Source organism: Protopterus annectens, chromosome 1.part0 (genome assembly GCF_019279795.1).
Source record: "Protopterus annectens isolate FY-2018-M chromosome 1.part0, PAN1.0, whole genome shotgun sequence".
NCBI classification, from domain to species: Eukaryota; Metazoa; Chordata; order Ceratodontiformes; family Protopteridae; genus Protopterus; species Protopterus annectens.
This window is the reverse complement of record NC_056725.1, coordinates 1200251695-1200264962: the sequence shown is the minus strand read 5'-3', so window position 1 is coordinate 1200264962 and position 13268 is coordinate 1200251695. Positions and strand designations below refer to the sequence as shown.

The 13268-nt window shown below is 43.7% G+C and overlaps 1 protein-coding gene across 3 annotated transcripts in view; it reads left to right on the top strand.

The window, feature by feature from the left end:
- Positions 1–13268, top strand: part of EP400 (E1A binding protein p400) — a 3509270-nt gene that overhangs the window by 3255925 nt on the left and 240077 nt on the right. For all 3 annotated transcript variants that reach the window (XM_044065578.1, XM_044065569.1, XM_044065563.1), the window contains one exon: positions 11540–11732. In XM_044065578.1, the coding sequence (XP_043921513.1) occupies positions 11540–11732 (193 nt within the window). The remainder of the gene's footprint in view (positions 1–11539; positions 11733–13268) is intronic.

The window sequence follows — 13268 nt, the reverse complement described above, 5'->3', positions numbered from 1 at the left end:
GCTTTCCTGGTGGCTATCACTTCGGCCAGAAGAGTGTCGGAGCTTCAAGCCTTATGTATGAAACCACCGTACTTAGTTTTTTATTAGGATAGGGTGTCTCTCTGGACTAACCCTTCTTTCCTTCCTAAAGTTGCTTTGGAGTCAAACATTAATCAGTCTATTAATCTCCCAGTATTCTTCCCTAATTTTCAAAATAAAGGGGAATGCAAACTCCATTTGCTGGACGTTCACAGACAGTTATGCTTTTACTTACATAGGTTTAAACCCTTCCGTAAGTCTGATCAGCTTTTTGTTTCCTTTGCCAAACCCTTTTTGGGGAAACCAGTTTCAAAGGTGACTCTTGCTAGATGGACCGGATGATGAGAAGGTTCTTACAGACTCAATTGCAGATGGGAGTATTGCTGGCTCCCCCTCCCGCCGGAGTGGGGTGTTTGGCTCTGATGTTCGCCCTGATAGCTCCTTCTCTGATCCATCCCTGGGTTTCGGACTCCCTGGATCCAAGGAGCCCCAGAGTCGGGGTCAGCGCCGATGGTTCCTAACCCTTCAATGTGAGAGTGTTCAATCTCGCCTTTGTTCTTACACATGGGTTCGGAGCCGATCCTCGGCTCCGTGCCGGCCGACTGCAAGCTCTGCATCGAGAAGAAGCTCGAGGACATCTAATACCCACAATCCCCCTCTGCCTTTACCTCAGATCTAGTTTGCCGCTGCTGCATTCGCATCGCTGGAGGCTAGCTCGAGCATCTTCAGATAAGATTTAACTTTCTTTTTGTTAAATTTTAGGAGAACTTGTTCAAAAATTACTTGTTACTGTATTTAGTGTATGTGTGTGTAGAGAGAGAAATTCTCGGTACCGTTAACTTAGTTTAACTTCTTTTAACTGGTATAGAGTTTTTCGGGGCCTACCACCCCTACTTGGATTGACAAACGGACTGACATTTTTACCGGATTTGACCTTTTTTCTCTGGATTGACTACTTTACTGGACTTGACTTTTTTCTCTTACTACAAAATGTCTGAGAAAATGAAATCTGGATTTAAACGTTGCCAGTGTGGCCAAAAGATGTCGGTCACAGACAACCACAGTTCCTGTGTCTACTGCCTTGGCCCTCTCCACTTACAAGAGGACTGTTCAATTTGTCACTCTTTTAGTGGGAGGGTCATGACAGATAGGCGCAGGAAACTGATGGATAGAGGTTTATTGAAACCCTCTTTCCAGGAGGCTCTGGATGCTTTAGACCAGGCATCCAAATCCTCGAAGGAATCGAAGACGTCGGAGCCCAAGTCATCGGCTGCGAGCTCTTCGGGTAAAGTTAGATCACCGGTTCCACAGACTTCGGGGCCGAGTGTTCAACTGTTGGCAGTTTCCGAGCCTCGAGTCTTGGAACCGGTGACGGAGCTCCCTCCATCGACTCTGTTGAGGTCGGCTCCGTCTTCGATTCCTTCGACTCGTTCTTCCAGGCCCCTCTCCGACACCGATGTGGACCGTGTGGTGCAGAAATTGATGGAGAATACGGCCTTATCCAAGCTTATCTCGGTCTCCTCTCAGTTGATGTCGAGACTTGAAGGCCTGCCACTATCTCCACCTGTTCTTCCTCCGAGACCTGTCCAGTCTTCGGAGCCGGAAGAAGCTGAACTGATGATTGTGGAGCCCTCGGTGCCAGAACCGTCTTTTTCTCGGTCGGCACCGTTCACCTCGACTCCATCCGATCCGGTACTGGAGTCTCGGAGCCGAAGATCCATCCTTGGTTCCGGGACCGAGAGTCGGACTGATGTTTCGGTTCCGACACTCCCTCTCGGAGCCTCGGCGCGGATCGACTCGGTTCCGTCCTCGGGTCGGTGCCTTCAGTTCCTGTTTCGGGATTCTTCCCATTTCTTCGAACCGGAGATACCTCGACTGGGACCCGGGGCCTTCGACCTCATGAGGAAGGTGTTGTCTACCCAGACAACCACATCAGCAGGAACAGCTTCTCCTCCCCACAAAGGACCGTTATCCTCCTCTGCACCCACGGCTACATCCAAGCGTCGAGCACCGGTATCTCAGCCACCCCTAGAGGGTGCCCCCTCTTCCTCGGAGGCTTCTTCGGATGTTCCCCACGAAGAAGTCCCTAGGAAAAGATTGTGTAAGAGGAGACACTTAGATTCTCCACAAGAATCTTTGACATCTGATACTGACTTGGATGAGTCAGAAGGGTCCCCTAAGTCACCTTCAGAAGATGTCTCTTTTTCTGACATCTTGGAGATCCTAAAACAGAGAGGTGACTGGCAATCCCTCCCCCCTTCTGAGGATGAGTCAGTTTTGCTGAAGGCATTTGGTGCTCGCCCTTCCTCCTCCTGGGTCACTCCGCCCTTCGATGAGTTAATGGAGTTGATTGCTCGAAGGGCGTGGGAGACACCTGACACGGTGGAACCAGTCCCTAGGAAGCCTAATAAGTACATTACGGCACCACAGGACAAGGCTTACCTCACCAAAGGAGTTCCAGTAGACGCCATGGTGGTGGCAGCGGCCACGAAAAAGGAGATGTCGGAGTCTTCCTCATCTGTCCATCCGCCTAACAGAGATTCTAGGACCATGGACAGATACGGAAGCGCATTTTCAGTTCAGCGGCTTTCTATGCGTTCCCTGAACTATTTGACTCATTTTACACGCTTACAGAGGGATCTAGTCAAAGAGTTGGGAGATACCCTCCAGGGTACTACAGATGCTGCTGTTTCAGAGAAAGTTACAGCACATCTCAACACCCTTACATCCATTGTAAACTCGTCCATGAGGCTGATATCTTATGCAGCCGAGGGATCGAGTAGGGCAGCGGCTTCAGCGATTGCTCTTCGTAGGCAATCCTGGATGCGCTTATGTTCGTTTGCGGAAGCCTTCAAGTCTTCCTTTACTAACGCCCCATTTGATGGAGCCACACTTTTTGGCCCTAAAGTAAAGGAGACCCTTACCCGGTGTGAACAGGAGGGAAAGACTCTGTCTGCTGTCGGAGTCCGTTTTCCACCCCTTCCAGACCGTACCCCAAAGGGCAACGTGGTGGGAAAATGTGGTTTCAAAACCCCAAGGATCTTTCCAAACACACGGGGTGATCCCCCCTCTAGAGGCAGGGGGGGGCAGAGGTGGAAGACGCCGCCCTGGCGGCAGAGGGGGTCCGCAAAACCAAGGTGACAGGGATAACCTCCCTGGCAAACCTTTTCAGCACTCCTGAGAGGAGGCCCGACTGTCCTGCTCTGGAGGCAGTCGGGGTCGCTAGCTTTATACCCTCAGGCCTGGCAAAACCTTTCTTCAGACAATTGGGTAAAAGCGTTGTTACCAGAGGTTACAAAATCCCATTTCTATCCACCCCATTCCAAAGAGAAAACTCCCAGATGTACCACCCCATCTGCGAGAGCCAGCAGCTACAGAAATTTCAAAGCTGCTAGAAAAAGTGTCATCCAACCAGTCCCAGCGGACCAAATAGGATTCGAACTTACTCAAGGTTCTTTTAGTTCCAAAGAAAACAGGGGACTGGAGGCCGATTCTGGACCTAAGCCATCTCAAAATGTTTGTCAAGAAGCAAAAGTGTCCAATGGTCACGCTTCAATCGATCCTTCCATTCTTACAGAAGGACGACTGGATGTGCTCAATAGATCTGAAGGACGATACTACCACATCAAAATGGCCAGGGCGTCCAGGGATCATTTGCGCTTCCGGCTGGGAGCCAGTCACTATCAGTTTCGAGCCCTGCCCTTTGGTCTGACCACAGCCCCCAGGGTCTTCACCAAATGCATGGCAGTGGTAGTGTCTCATCTGAGGCGCCTAGGATTCCAGGTGTTTCCGTATCTGGACGACTGGCTCCTGTCTGCCACCACCAGGCGTCAACTGATACAGGCCAGGGATTACACCCTACAACTTTGTACACACCTTGGAATTTCAGTAAATTTCGAAAAATCTTTACTACAGCCATCACAGCATATCTTATTCATAGGAGCGGAATTAGATACGCACCAGTTAGTTCTAAGACTTCCTACAGAAAGAATAGTAGCACTTCAAATCAACATTTCTCTTCTGCTGTCGTCCAGAAAGTCCCCGGCAAAACTTGTTCTGAAAGTCTTGGGTCTCATGGCAGCTTCTCTCGTTGCGATACCATTGGGAAGACTGCACATGAGAGTGCTACAATGGCTTCTGTTTGCACAATGGTCATTCCAACAACTCCCACTGACTCACGAAATATTGATAACGAAAACATGCAAATCACACCTAATGTGGTGGTTACAGACTTGCAACCTATCCAGCGGAAGACCATTTGTGCTACCCGCACGTCAGCTTACGATAACCACGGACGCTTCCCTGATAGGGTGGGGGGGCATCTTTCAGGGACAGACAGTCCAAGGCAAATGGACCAATCTGGAGTACAATCTGCACATCAATGTTCTGGAGTTGAGGGCAGTGTTTTTGGCGTTGCAACACTTTGCTCCCCTTCTTCCTCCAGGGACCATTGCAGTTCAGACAGACAACATGTCCGTAGTCTGGTACATAAACAAGCAAGGGGGAACCAGGTCTTACCAACTATGCAGAGAGGCCATGAGAATTTGGCAATGGGCGGAGTCCACTGGTCGCTTTCTGATCGCAACGCACATCCCGGGGTCATCCAACGTCATAGCAGACAGGCTGAGCAGGGCAATACTGTTGCCTCACGAGTGGTCCCTCAAACAGTCAGTTGCGAGAATGATTTTTCGCAAATGGGGCCAGCCTACCTGCGATCTGTTTGCGTCTCCAATGAACGCCAAATGCAGGAGCTACTTTGCCCTATTACCCCCTCCAGGGGAAGTCCCCAGGGACGCGCTGGTGCACGATTGGCCCCCGGGTCTCCTATATGCTTTTCCTCCATTTCCCCTGATTGCAAAGTTTCTACAGAAAGCCAACAACCTTCAGAGGACTATTATTGTCATTGCTCCGTTCTGGCCTCGTCAAATTTGGTTCCCTTTTCTATTGCATCACCGCATTCGGGGACCTTGGATGCTGGACCCAGAGCCAGATCTACTGACTCACTCGTCAGGAGTTCCTCACCCATCTCTAGAATCTCTCCATCTAGCAGCTTGGCTGCTCCGCTTCCCTTTCTAGCCAGGTCGGTTCCCCTTACATCGGCGGTTCAAGATATTTTAGTAGCTTCTCATAAAGTTTCCACTACAAAGACTTACACCAGTAAGTGGAAACGTTTTGTCTTTTGGGCGGAGTCACATCAGTTAGACCCTGTTATAGCTCCGTTAAACAAGATTTTAGAGTTCTTGACTGAACTATTTCATGAGGGAGCTTCCCCGGCTACTTTAAGAGTACAGTTAGCTGCCATTTCTAACTATCATGTAGAGGAATGTGGTGCGCCTATTATGGCTCACAGACTTTGTAAAGCCTTTTTAAAAGGTTCTTTTCATATCAGACCACCAGTCAGAAGTCCGACATCACCGTGGAATTTGAACCTGTTGCTCTCTAAATTGATGTTGCCACCCTTTGAACCAGCCTCAAGTTGCACATTGAAATATTTGTCATGGAAAACTTTATTTCTAGTGGCCATTACATCTGCTAGACGAGTGTCTGAGCTTCAGGCCCTTTCTGTCAAACATCCTTATTTAATATTTCATTCTGACAGAGTATCCCTACGCACTAATCCATCCTTTCTCCCCAAAGTTTGCTCTTCTAGTAATATTAATCAGTCCATTGAGTTACCCACCTTCTTTAAGAACCACTCTAATAAATTGGAGTATATGTTGCACAAACTGGATGTCCATAGAAAACTCAGATTTTATTTGGATAGAACAAAAGATCACAGGAAATCTGATCAACTATTTGTAGCTTTTGCTGACAGCAGAAAGGGTCTTGCAGTTACGAAACGAACTCTTTCTAAATGGCTAACTGACTGTATCACATATGTTTATGAGGCCTCTGACCAAACATTATCAGTCAAACCCAAAGGACATTCCACCAGATCAGTTTCTACATCTTTGGCTCACGCAGCTCGCTTACCACTAGACACTATTTGTGCGGCTGCTACTTGGGCTAAACCACATACATTTATCTCTCATTACAAAGTGGACAGGGTTTCTAGGGATAGGGCAACCTTTGGTTCCACTGTGCTCAAGAACGTTCTCCCTTGAGTTCCTCAGGATCATGGAGCTAGGGCGCTACCCATGTGTAAGAACAAAGCGAGATTGAACACTCTCACATAAAGAAGTTATGTCCTTACCATAACGTTCCATGTGGAGTGTTCATCTCGCCTTGGTTATTACACTCCCACCCCTCCCACCCTTAGGAAGAACGTTCAATTTGGTGCCTGGTCTGGAGTATTCTCCTTCTGCTGTTGCATTATTAGTGTTACTATCATACCCTTGGTATGTTTGTATATATGTACTTCTATGTATATAGTTTGGCATGTGTGCGTGCTTTATGTCTGGTTTGCTTGCAAACTAGATCTGAGGTAAAGGCAGAGGGGGATTGTGGGTATTAGATGTCCTCGAGCTTCTTCTCGATGCAGAGCTTGCAGTCGGCCGGCACGGAGCCGAGGATCGGCTCCGAACCCATGTGTAATAACCAAGGCGAGATGAACACTCCACATGGAACGTTATGGTAAGGACATAACTTCTTTTTATGTACAGGCATACAAGGGATGCAAATTACCAGAACCAGCCAAGATTCATGCTCACTCTACTCGTTCTTTGGCTACTTCTGCTGCATTTTGGTCCAGATCAGCGGCTACCTTGGCTTCCTCTCGCACTTTTATTACTCATTATAAATTGGACATGGTGTCTAGAGGAAGGGTTCTTTTGGTTCTGCAGTGCTCCGGAATATCCTTCCTTAAAGGCCACCCAAGATTTTTGGTAGCTGGGGACTCTGTCCCACAGGTTGATGATCAAATAAAGTTAACTACTTCAGATAAAGAAGTTATGTTCTCACCATAACATTCCATCTGAGTAGTTAAGACTTCATTTGTCAGCAACCTTCCCTCCCTCCTTCCTTCCCCCTGACCTTGGTGGTTTATGTCTGTGTTTTGGGCTCAGTGTTCTGGGTCTGGTGAGCCTAGATTATGTATTCTGGTCAGGTTATGTCTCTTGGGTTGTTGTGTGTCACGCAGTGGGTGGCAAACTCGATCTGAGGATTGGAAGGAGGTTGCAGTGTAGTATGGGTAAGGGGGAGGAGCTTGGAGCTTGAATCTTTAGCTTGAGAAGCTGCCGGCTCAGATACGTATCGGATTTGAAACCCAGAGGTTGCTGACAAATGAAGTCTAACTACTTAGATGGAACGTTATAGTGAGTAAATAACTTCTTTTTATCTAAAGTTCTTGAAGAAGGCCCCCATTTTGTTTACAAGAAAAATCTAAATTTTAAACATTTGTTATTAAATAATAACTTTGGGCCAACCCTTGTTTAAATGTTCAGGATGTAGGACATGTAGATTTTTTTCTGAGGGTCCCTTTGTGTTCCTGGAACATCTACAGTTTATTATACCCATCCCTGGAAAATTGAGCTGTAGTACATCAGGGATAGTGTATCTTGCGATGTGTTCAACATGACCAAGTTTGTATGTTGGCATGTCAACCAGGAGTCTAAGGAAATGGGTATTAGAGCACTTGCATGCTATAAAAAGAAAAAATAGTAATAATGTCCTTTGTTAGCATTCTTTGACATGTTCTAACTGGAAGAAATTTACTTTTTCTGTAGTAGAAGTTGCTAAGCATGACCTTAGGGGAGGGGATTTTAGAAATTATGTTGAACAAAGAGAGGCAGAATGGCAGATTAAACTTGCTTCTTATTTATCCCCTGGTCGGAATGATATGGTGAACATACAATGTTTCTTAAAAAATAGGAAAATTACTAAAGTGAATATACAGGGGTGAATGCCATTGTGTTATAAACTGTGTTAACTATGTGGACATTGAGTTGTACATTTTTGTAGCATGCCTTTAAATCTTTTTATGTATTTAATTGACTTGTTAATGAGATGAGCTGATTGGTTAAATGTTTTTTGAATGGTTTAAAAGAAAATAACTTTCAGTTTTTCCAGTGCTTTTCTTGGTGGATTTTGTACTTTTTGTACTGTGGACACCCAGGCATGCTTGTGTGCTGCTTTTCTTTTTTTATTGATAAACTAAAACATTGTTCCTCCTCAGATGACAACCTTCCCCCAGAATACCTAAATGTAGATGCAGTAGGTTACCCAGTCAGCATTCTTATTAATAGATCAATAACAGAATCTTCTGTCCCTAACTTGTGGAAAATGGCATACATTACCCCCTTACATAAAGGAGGTAATTCCACTGACACTACAAATTTCCATCCCATAACCATTCTGTCTCCACTCTCTAAAATCCTTAAAAGATGCATTCATCCACAATTTCTCCCCTATCTCTTATAAAATAAGCTAATCACCAATATGCAACATGGATTTTGCCTAGACCACAGCACCTCTACTGCATTACTATTATTTATGGACACTGTCAGTAAAGCTCGCAACTCTAATAAAGTTGTACGTGCAGTATTTCTAGGTCTGTCAGAAGCCTTTGAAATGGTCTCTCACAGTAAACCTCTTTATCAACTTTCACCCTGGGTATAGCATCTCCATCTATTCAATGGTTCTCTAGCTACTTTGCCAACAGGCAACAAGGTGTAAAATAACAAGGATCCATCTCCATGTACCTTCCCACTTCCACGGGAGTCCCACAAGGATCCATCCTTGGCCCTCTACTATTCAATATTTTTTATCAGTAAGCACATTCATCTTCTTGTGAAGGCACCTTGATTCAGTATGCAGATGACTCTGTATCTTGTCTTCAAACACCTTAACTCACCTCCAAGAAATCAGTCAGCAAGCTGTCATCTCAATTCAAACCTGTCTTACAATGCCACAACTCCTAGTCATCCCTCAAAAAAAAAAAAAAAAACGCCTCTTTACCCCAAAAACTCACACCCCTAACAAAGCATCTTTCAAAATCTTTTCAGCAAGTGGCAGTGAAATTGAGGTAGTCCACTATACCAAACTATTACGAATCATAACAGATAATGATCTTAAATTTGACCTCCACATCCAAAGTAATATCAAGAAGACCCATCAAAAACTAGGCATGCTGTACAGAAACAATATTTTTCTGAGCACACCTACAAAATTATTGTAGCGAAAATTTACCTATTGTCGTCCCTAGTCTATGGAGCACCAATTCTAACTAATGTACTGTCCTCCATTTAAAAAAAAAATTGAAAGCTACTACAACAGAATTCCTACTAATTCATCCTCTTTACCCATCACTGTAAAACTCTGCATACCCTTAGCTATCTGCAACTCCTCCTCCACCTCTCCCACATTCAATTAATAACAGTACATAAAATCATACACAAACCATTAGACTGGTCAGCTCTTACCCCTTTAATCAACATGCATTTTCCAAAAAGAGCTATGTAGATTGGAAAACAACTTTCACCATAAATAAACCAAGTAAATCCCCTGGACAAAGCTTATACTCGTACTCAGTAGCAGCAAAAAAAAAAAAAAAAGGAATTCCTTACCTTTAACCACCAGAACTATTTTTAACCTACTTATCTTTAAATGCTGCCTAAAATAATACCTTACAAAATTTTGGAACTGCTCCTGTGCCAATCCTGGCCGAACTTACTCGCTATACGTAACTCTCCTCCTTCAACCTAGATCACACTTCACAATCCTCTTCAGCCTCCTACTCCGCTCCTTTTTTGTTTTCCCCACTACCTTACCTTATTTAATTCATCTCTGTAGACCTTTCCTTTCTCAGGTCTCATTTACCACATACTAATATATGACACTAATTTTTTTTCTCACATTTTCTCTTCAACTCATGTTAGTTTTTCATGCATTGCACTATGAAACTTATGTTCTCAGTTTTTCTCATTACTACTTTTTTTCATTTTTATGTTTTGTAGTGTAACGTGATACATGATATTTTGTGATTTAAAATATTTGTACTAGCTGTTTTTAATGTAGCATGATACTTTGTGATTGAAAATAGCTGTAATTGATTTTTGAAATATTGTAATTGTGGAGCTTTTCTCCCCGGGCTTCTGCTGAAAATGGGCACTTTCTGGCCCAGTTGAACTTTCCTGATAAACAAATGTCAGATAAATAAAATAAATAAGCAAATAAAGCCTTGATTATTAAGGAGGCTAGAAGACCTAACACTAGAAAATCCTGCCTGATAAAATAGATCAGATGTTCACTTTTATACGGATAAAACAACATTACCCTGAATAGATTTCTGTTCAACAAGCCTTTCTTTATCTTTCAACTTTGTTCCATGTGCTTCATTCAAAGTACACCTTTTTTGCATTCCATATTGCTTACCCGTAACTCTTTAACAGTTATTATCTTTTTGGAGCATTTTTTGAAAAGACTACTGCTTTTGAGTCCCCCTCCCAAAGAATAATGTGTCTCATCATTGGGACTTTTTGAAAAACTGACCCTTTCTCCTTTGAACCATTTAGCTGTTTAGCTCAACTTTGTGAAGTTCATATTTTTAAATGCTTTTTTCTTATTTGCTACTATTTCTGTTAGGGATATTTCAGAGTTGCAGACATTCATTAGGACCAGTCCATTATCCATACAGTTGATGGTTTCAATGGCATCATTGTATCAGGTCATCCAGGTTCCAGTGAACAGATAGCTTAGGTGTAATCTAGACAAGGATAAAAAAATGAAGGCAAATGTACCAGCTCTGTGTACCCTTTATATCATGTTAAGTAGGGAAGAGATTTGTCTAGCAACCTTCTACAAGTAGATGGCGGAGTGTATTGCTTTCCGTTATTACAAGCATGGAAAAAACTTACAGGGCCAGATCAAGCACATTCAACAAAGGCAGCAGCGTTTTTAGGAATGACTCAACACAAAATATTTGTGCTGCATCTGCTTGAATAATTCTTCATACTTGTCTCTACAGCAGTACAAGCTGAACATATTTTCTTGTAGCAGAGCAAGCTTTGCCACTTCAGTTCTGCAGTGTTTGTGTGCTCCCCCTCCCTGACTTTGGCCAACTCTTACTGCTGTTTCCATTACTGGGAAACATGTCTATTTTTATGTTCTACTTTTTTCAATTTAATATTTTAACATCGACTTGAAATTGGTGTTTTTATGGTTGGGGTGCTCACGCACCCAATGCACAAGGTTTTGCTCCTTGTAGACTCTTACCTAATGTACATAACTGTGAGGTAACAGAATCTGTGTAAGTTAAAACATTTGTCCTGTATAAGCTCATGCAGGTTTGGCTCACTAAAAATGACTTGTTTAATCAAACAAATAATGACTCAACTAATGTATACATGCACGTGTGCACACTCATGTATTTGCATGCACACCTTCTCAAGAGCTTTACTTTTAAGCATATTGCAGTTTATGTTCTGATTTGCCATGTTCATATCTTGTAGAATATTTCAGCTAGTTTTGTACTGTATAAGTGCCTGACTATCATTTTAAAATAAATGCAAAAAAGGAATATCTTGGCTCTTTTATTCAACAAAATGCTCAGATACTGAGTTTTCTTTCTTTTTTTTTCCTCTAGACCCGTGTCCCTGGTGGTATTCAATCACAAGGACAGATCCAGACACAGAATCCGCAGACATCACAAGTGACCCTTACAAAACCAAATATGGTGTCTCTTCCAGCTGCTGTTGTGCCATCATCTGGAGTAACAACACTTCCAGTCACCGTTGCTGGAATAAGTGTTGCCATTAGTCAGCCACAGAAAGCAGCAGGTAATCTTGTATTGCAAATATGACAGAACATTTTAGGTTTTAGTGGATAGACTGGTGTCATATACAGTGCAAGTTAGAACCACTTGCCATATTTAAACTGTTTTCTTTCTGGTCCATACTTTGCTACTGGAAGACTTCAGCAGTATCCTTTAGGTTTGACTTTGGAAGCTTTCTGTTTGGGCTGAGGGAGAGCAAGCACACCACCTGTTATCACACACTATCGCATTATTTGTTGATCTAAGAAAGCATTCCTAGCCACTGCATCTCATCCTTCAGTTCTCTTCTGCCGCTTGCACAGTTTGGATTTTAGTCCTAGTTTACATCTTAGAAGAGTTCCCACTTTTGATGTCTGAGAAGCTAAAACAATCCAAATGTTTTATGTTGCCAGGTAGTGAGCCAGAAACTGCAGCAGCACTGTTTCTGCCATATGGGAGAGGCACAAAACATGAAGCACTGCTATAAGTGCTAACATTTCACAGATGAAGAAGGGAGAACCTTGAAGACCGCAGTTAACGATTGCCATTGAATTTATCGATAGGTCGAATTTATTGATGTGACTGGTCTCTACTCTGGGCCAGCAATCAAGGAGACTCAATCCTCACTACTGACTCCGATGAGTGATGGTCACTAAGAGCAAAGATGAATTCACACAGTATTTTCAGATGCAGCTCCCTGCACCATGCACAGTTTCCCTTAAGAACACACTGCAGACCCTGGGGCTGGACTCCGTTTCACTCTCCAGACCCACACAAACCTCAACACTGACCACTTTGAAGCTCTGTGTCCCTGTTCACAATAGCTGACACACACACACACACACACACACACACACACACACCCCTGGGAAAAGCTGGCACAGATTTACTAGCTGTCCCCCTTTCTACCCAGAATCTGATGTAGTCACGCTGCCACCATTCAGCTATCCTAAGGCTCTTACAAGCAGTACCCGGTTATACTATGTAAAATTAATATCAATACAAATGGTAGGGTGTGACCAAAGGAGCAAGACTTTCAGGCGTAGCCACACTTTCACTAAAACAAGCATTAAATACTTTCCAGATGTTAAAAGAATTCATAGGTAGGTACTAGGCTATTGGCCCTAGGGCCTATATAAGCCTAGCCAAACGGTACCCTGGCTTTTGCCACCCAAGAAAATTATTTTCCTGTGCCCCTGTCAAGCAGAGCCACAGAAGTGATCCCCGGGATGAATTTCCTATCTCCCATCCAATCATATAGGTTCATAGGTAGTACTAGGCTTCATAGGTAGGTACTAGGCTCACTAAATATCTCACTAAATATCCCTGACTAACTAAAGAATTACTGTTTCCTGACTATTTACTAAAGCAAGACGAGATTGTGTGTGCTGTGTCTTACCACAGCAAAAGTCAGATGATGTCTCTCCCTGTCAGTGTGAATGTGTGAGATATATATCCTGTCAGATTCTAAAGTGCTTATGTTACGGTTCCAAAGAAACCAGATGCTGGCTTGATGATGACATCACCTCTGGTCACCTGACTTTTGTACAATACACACACA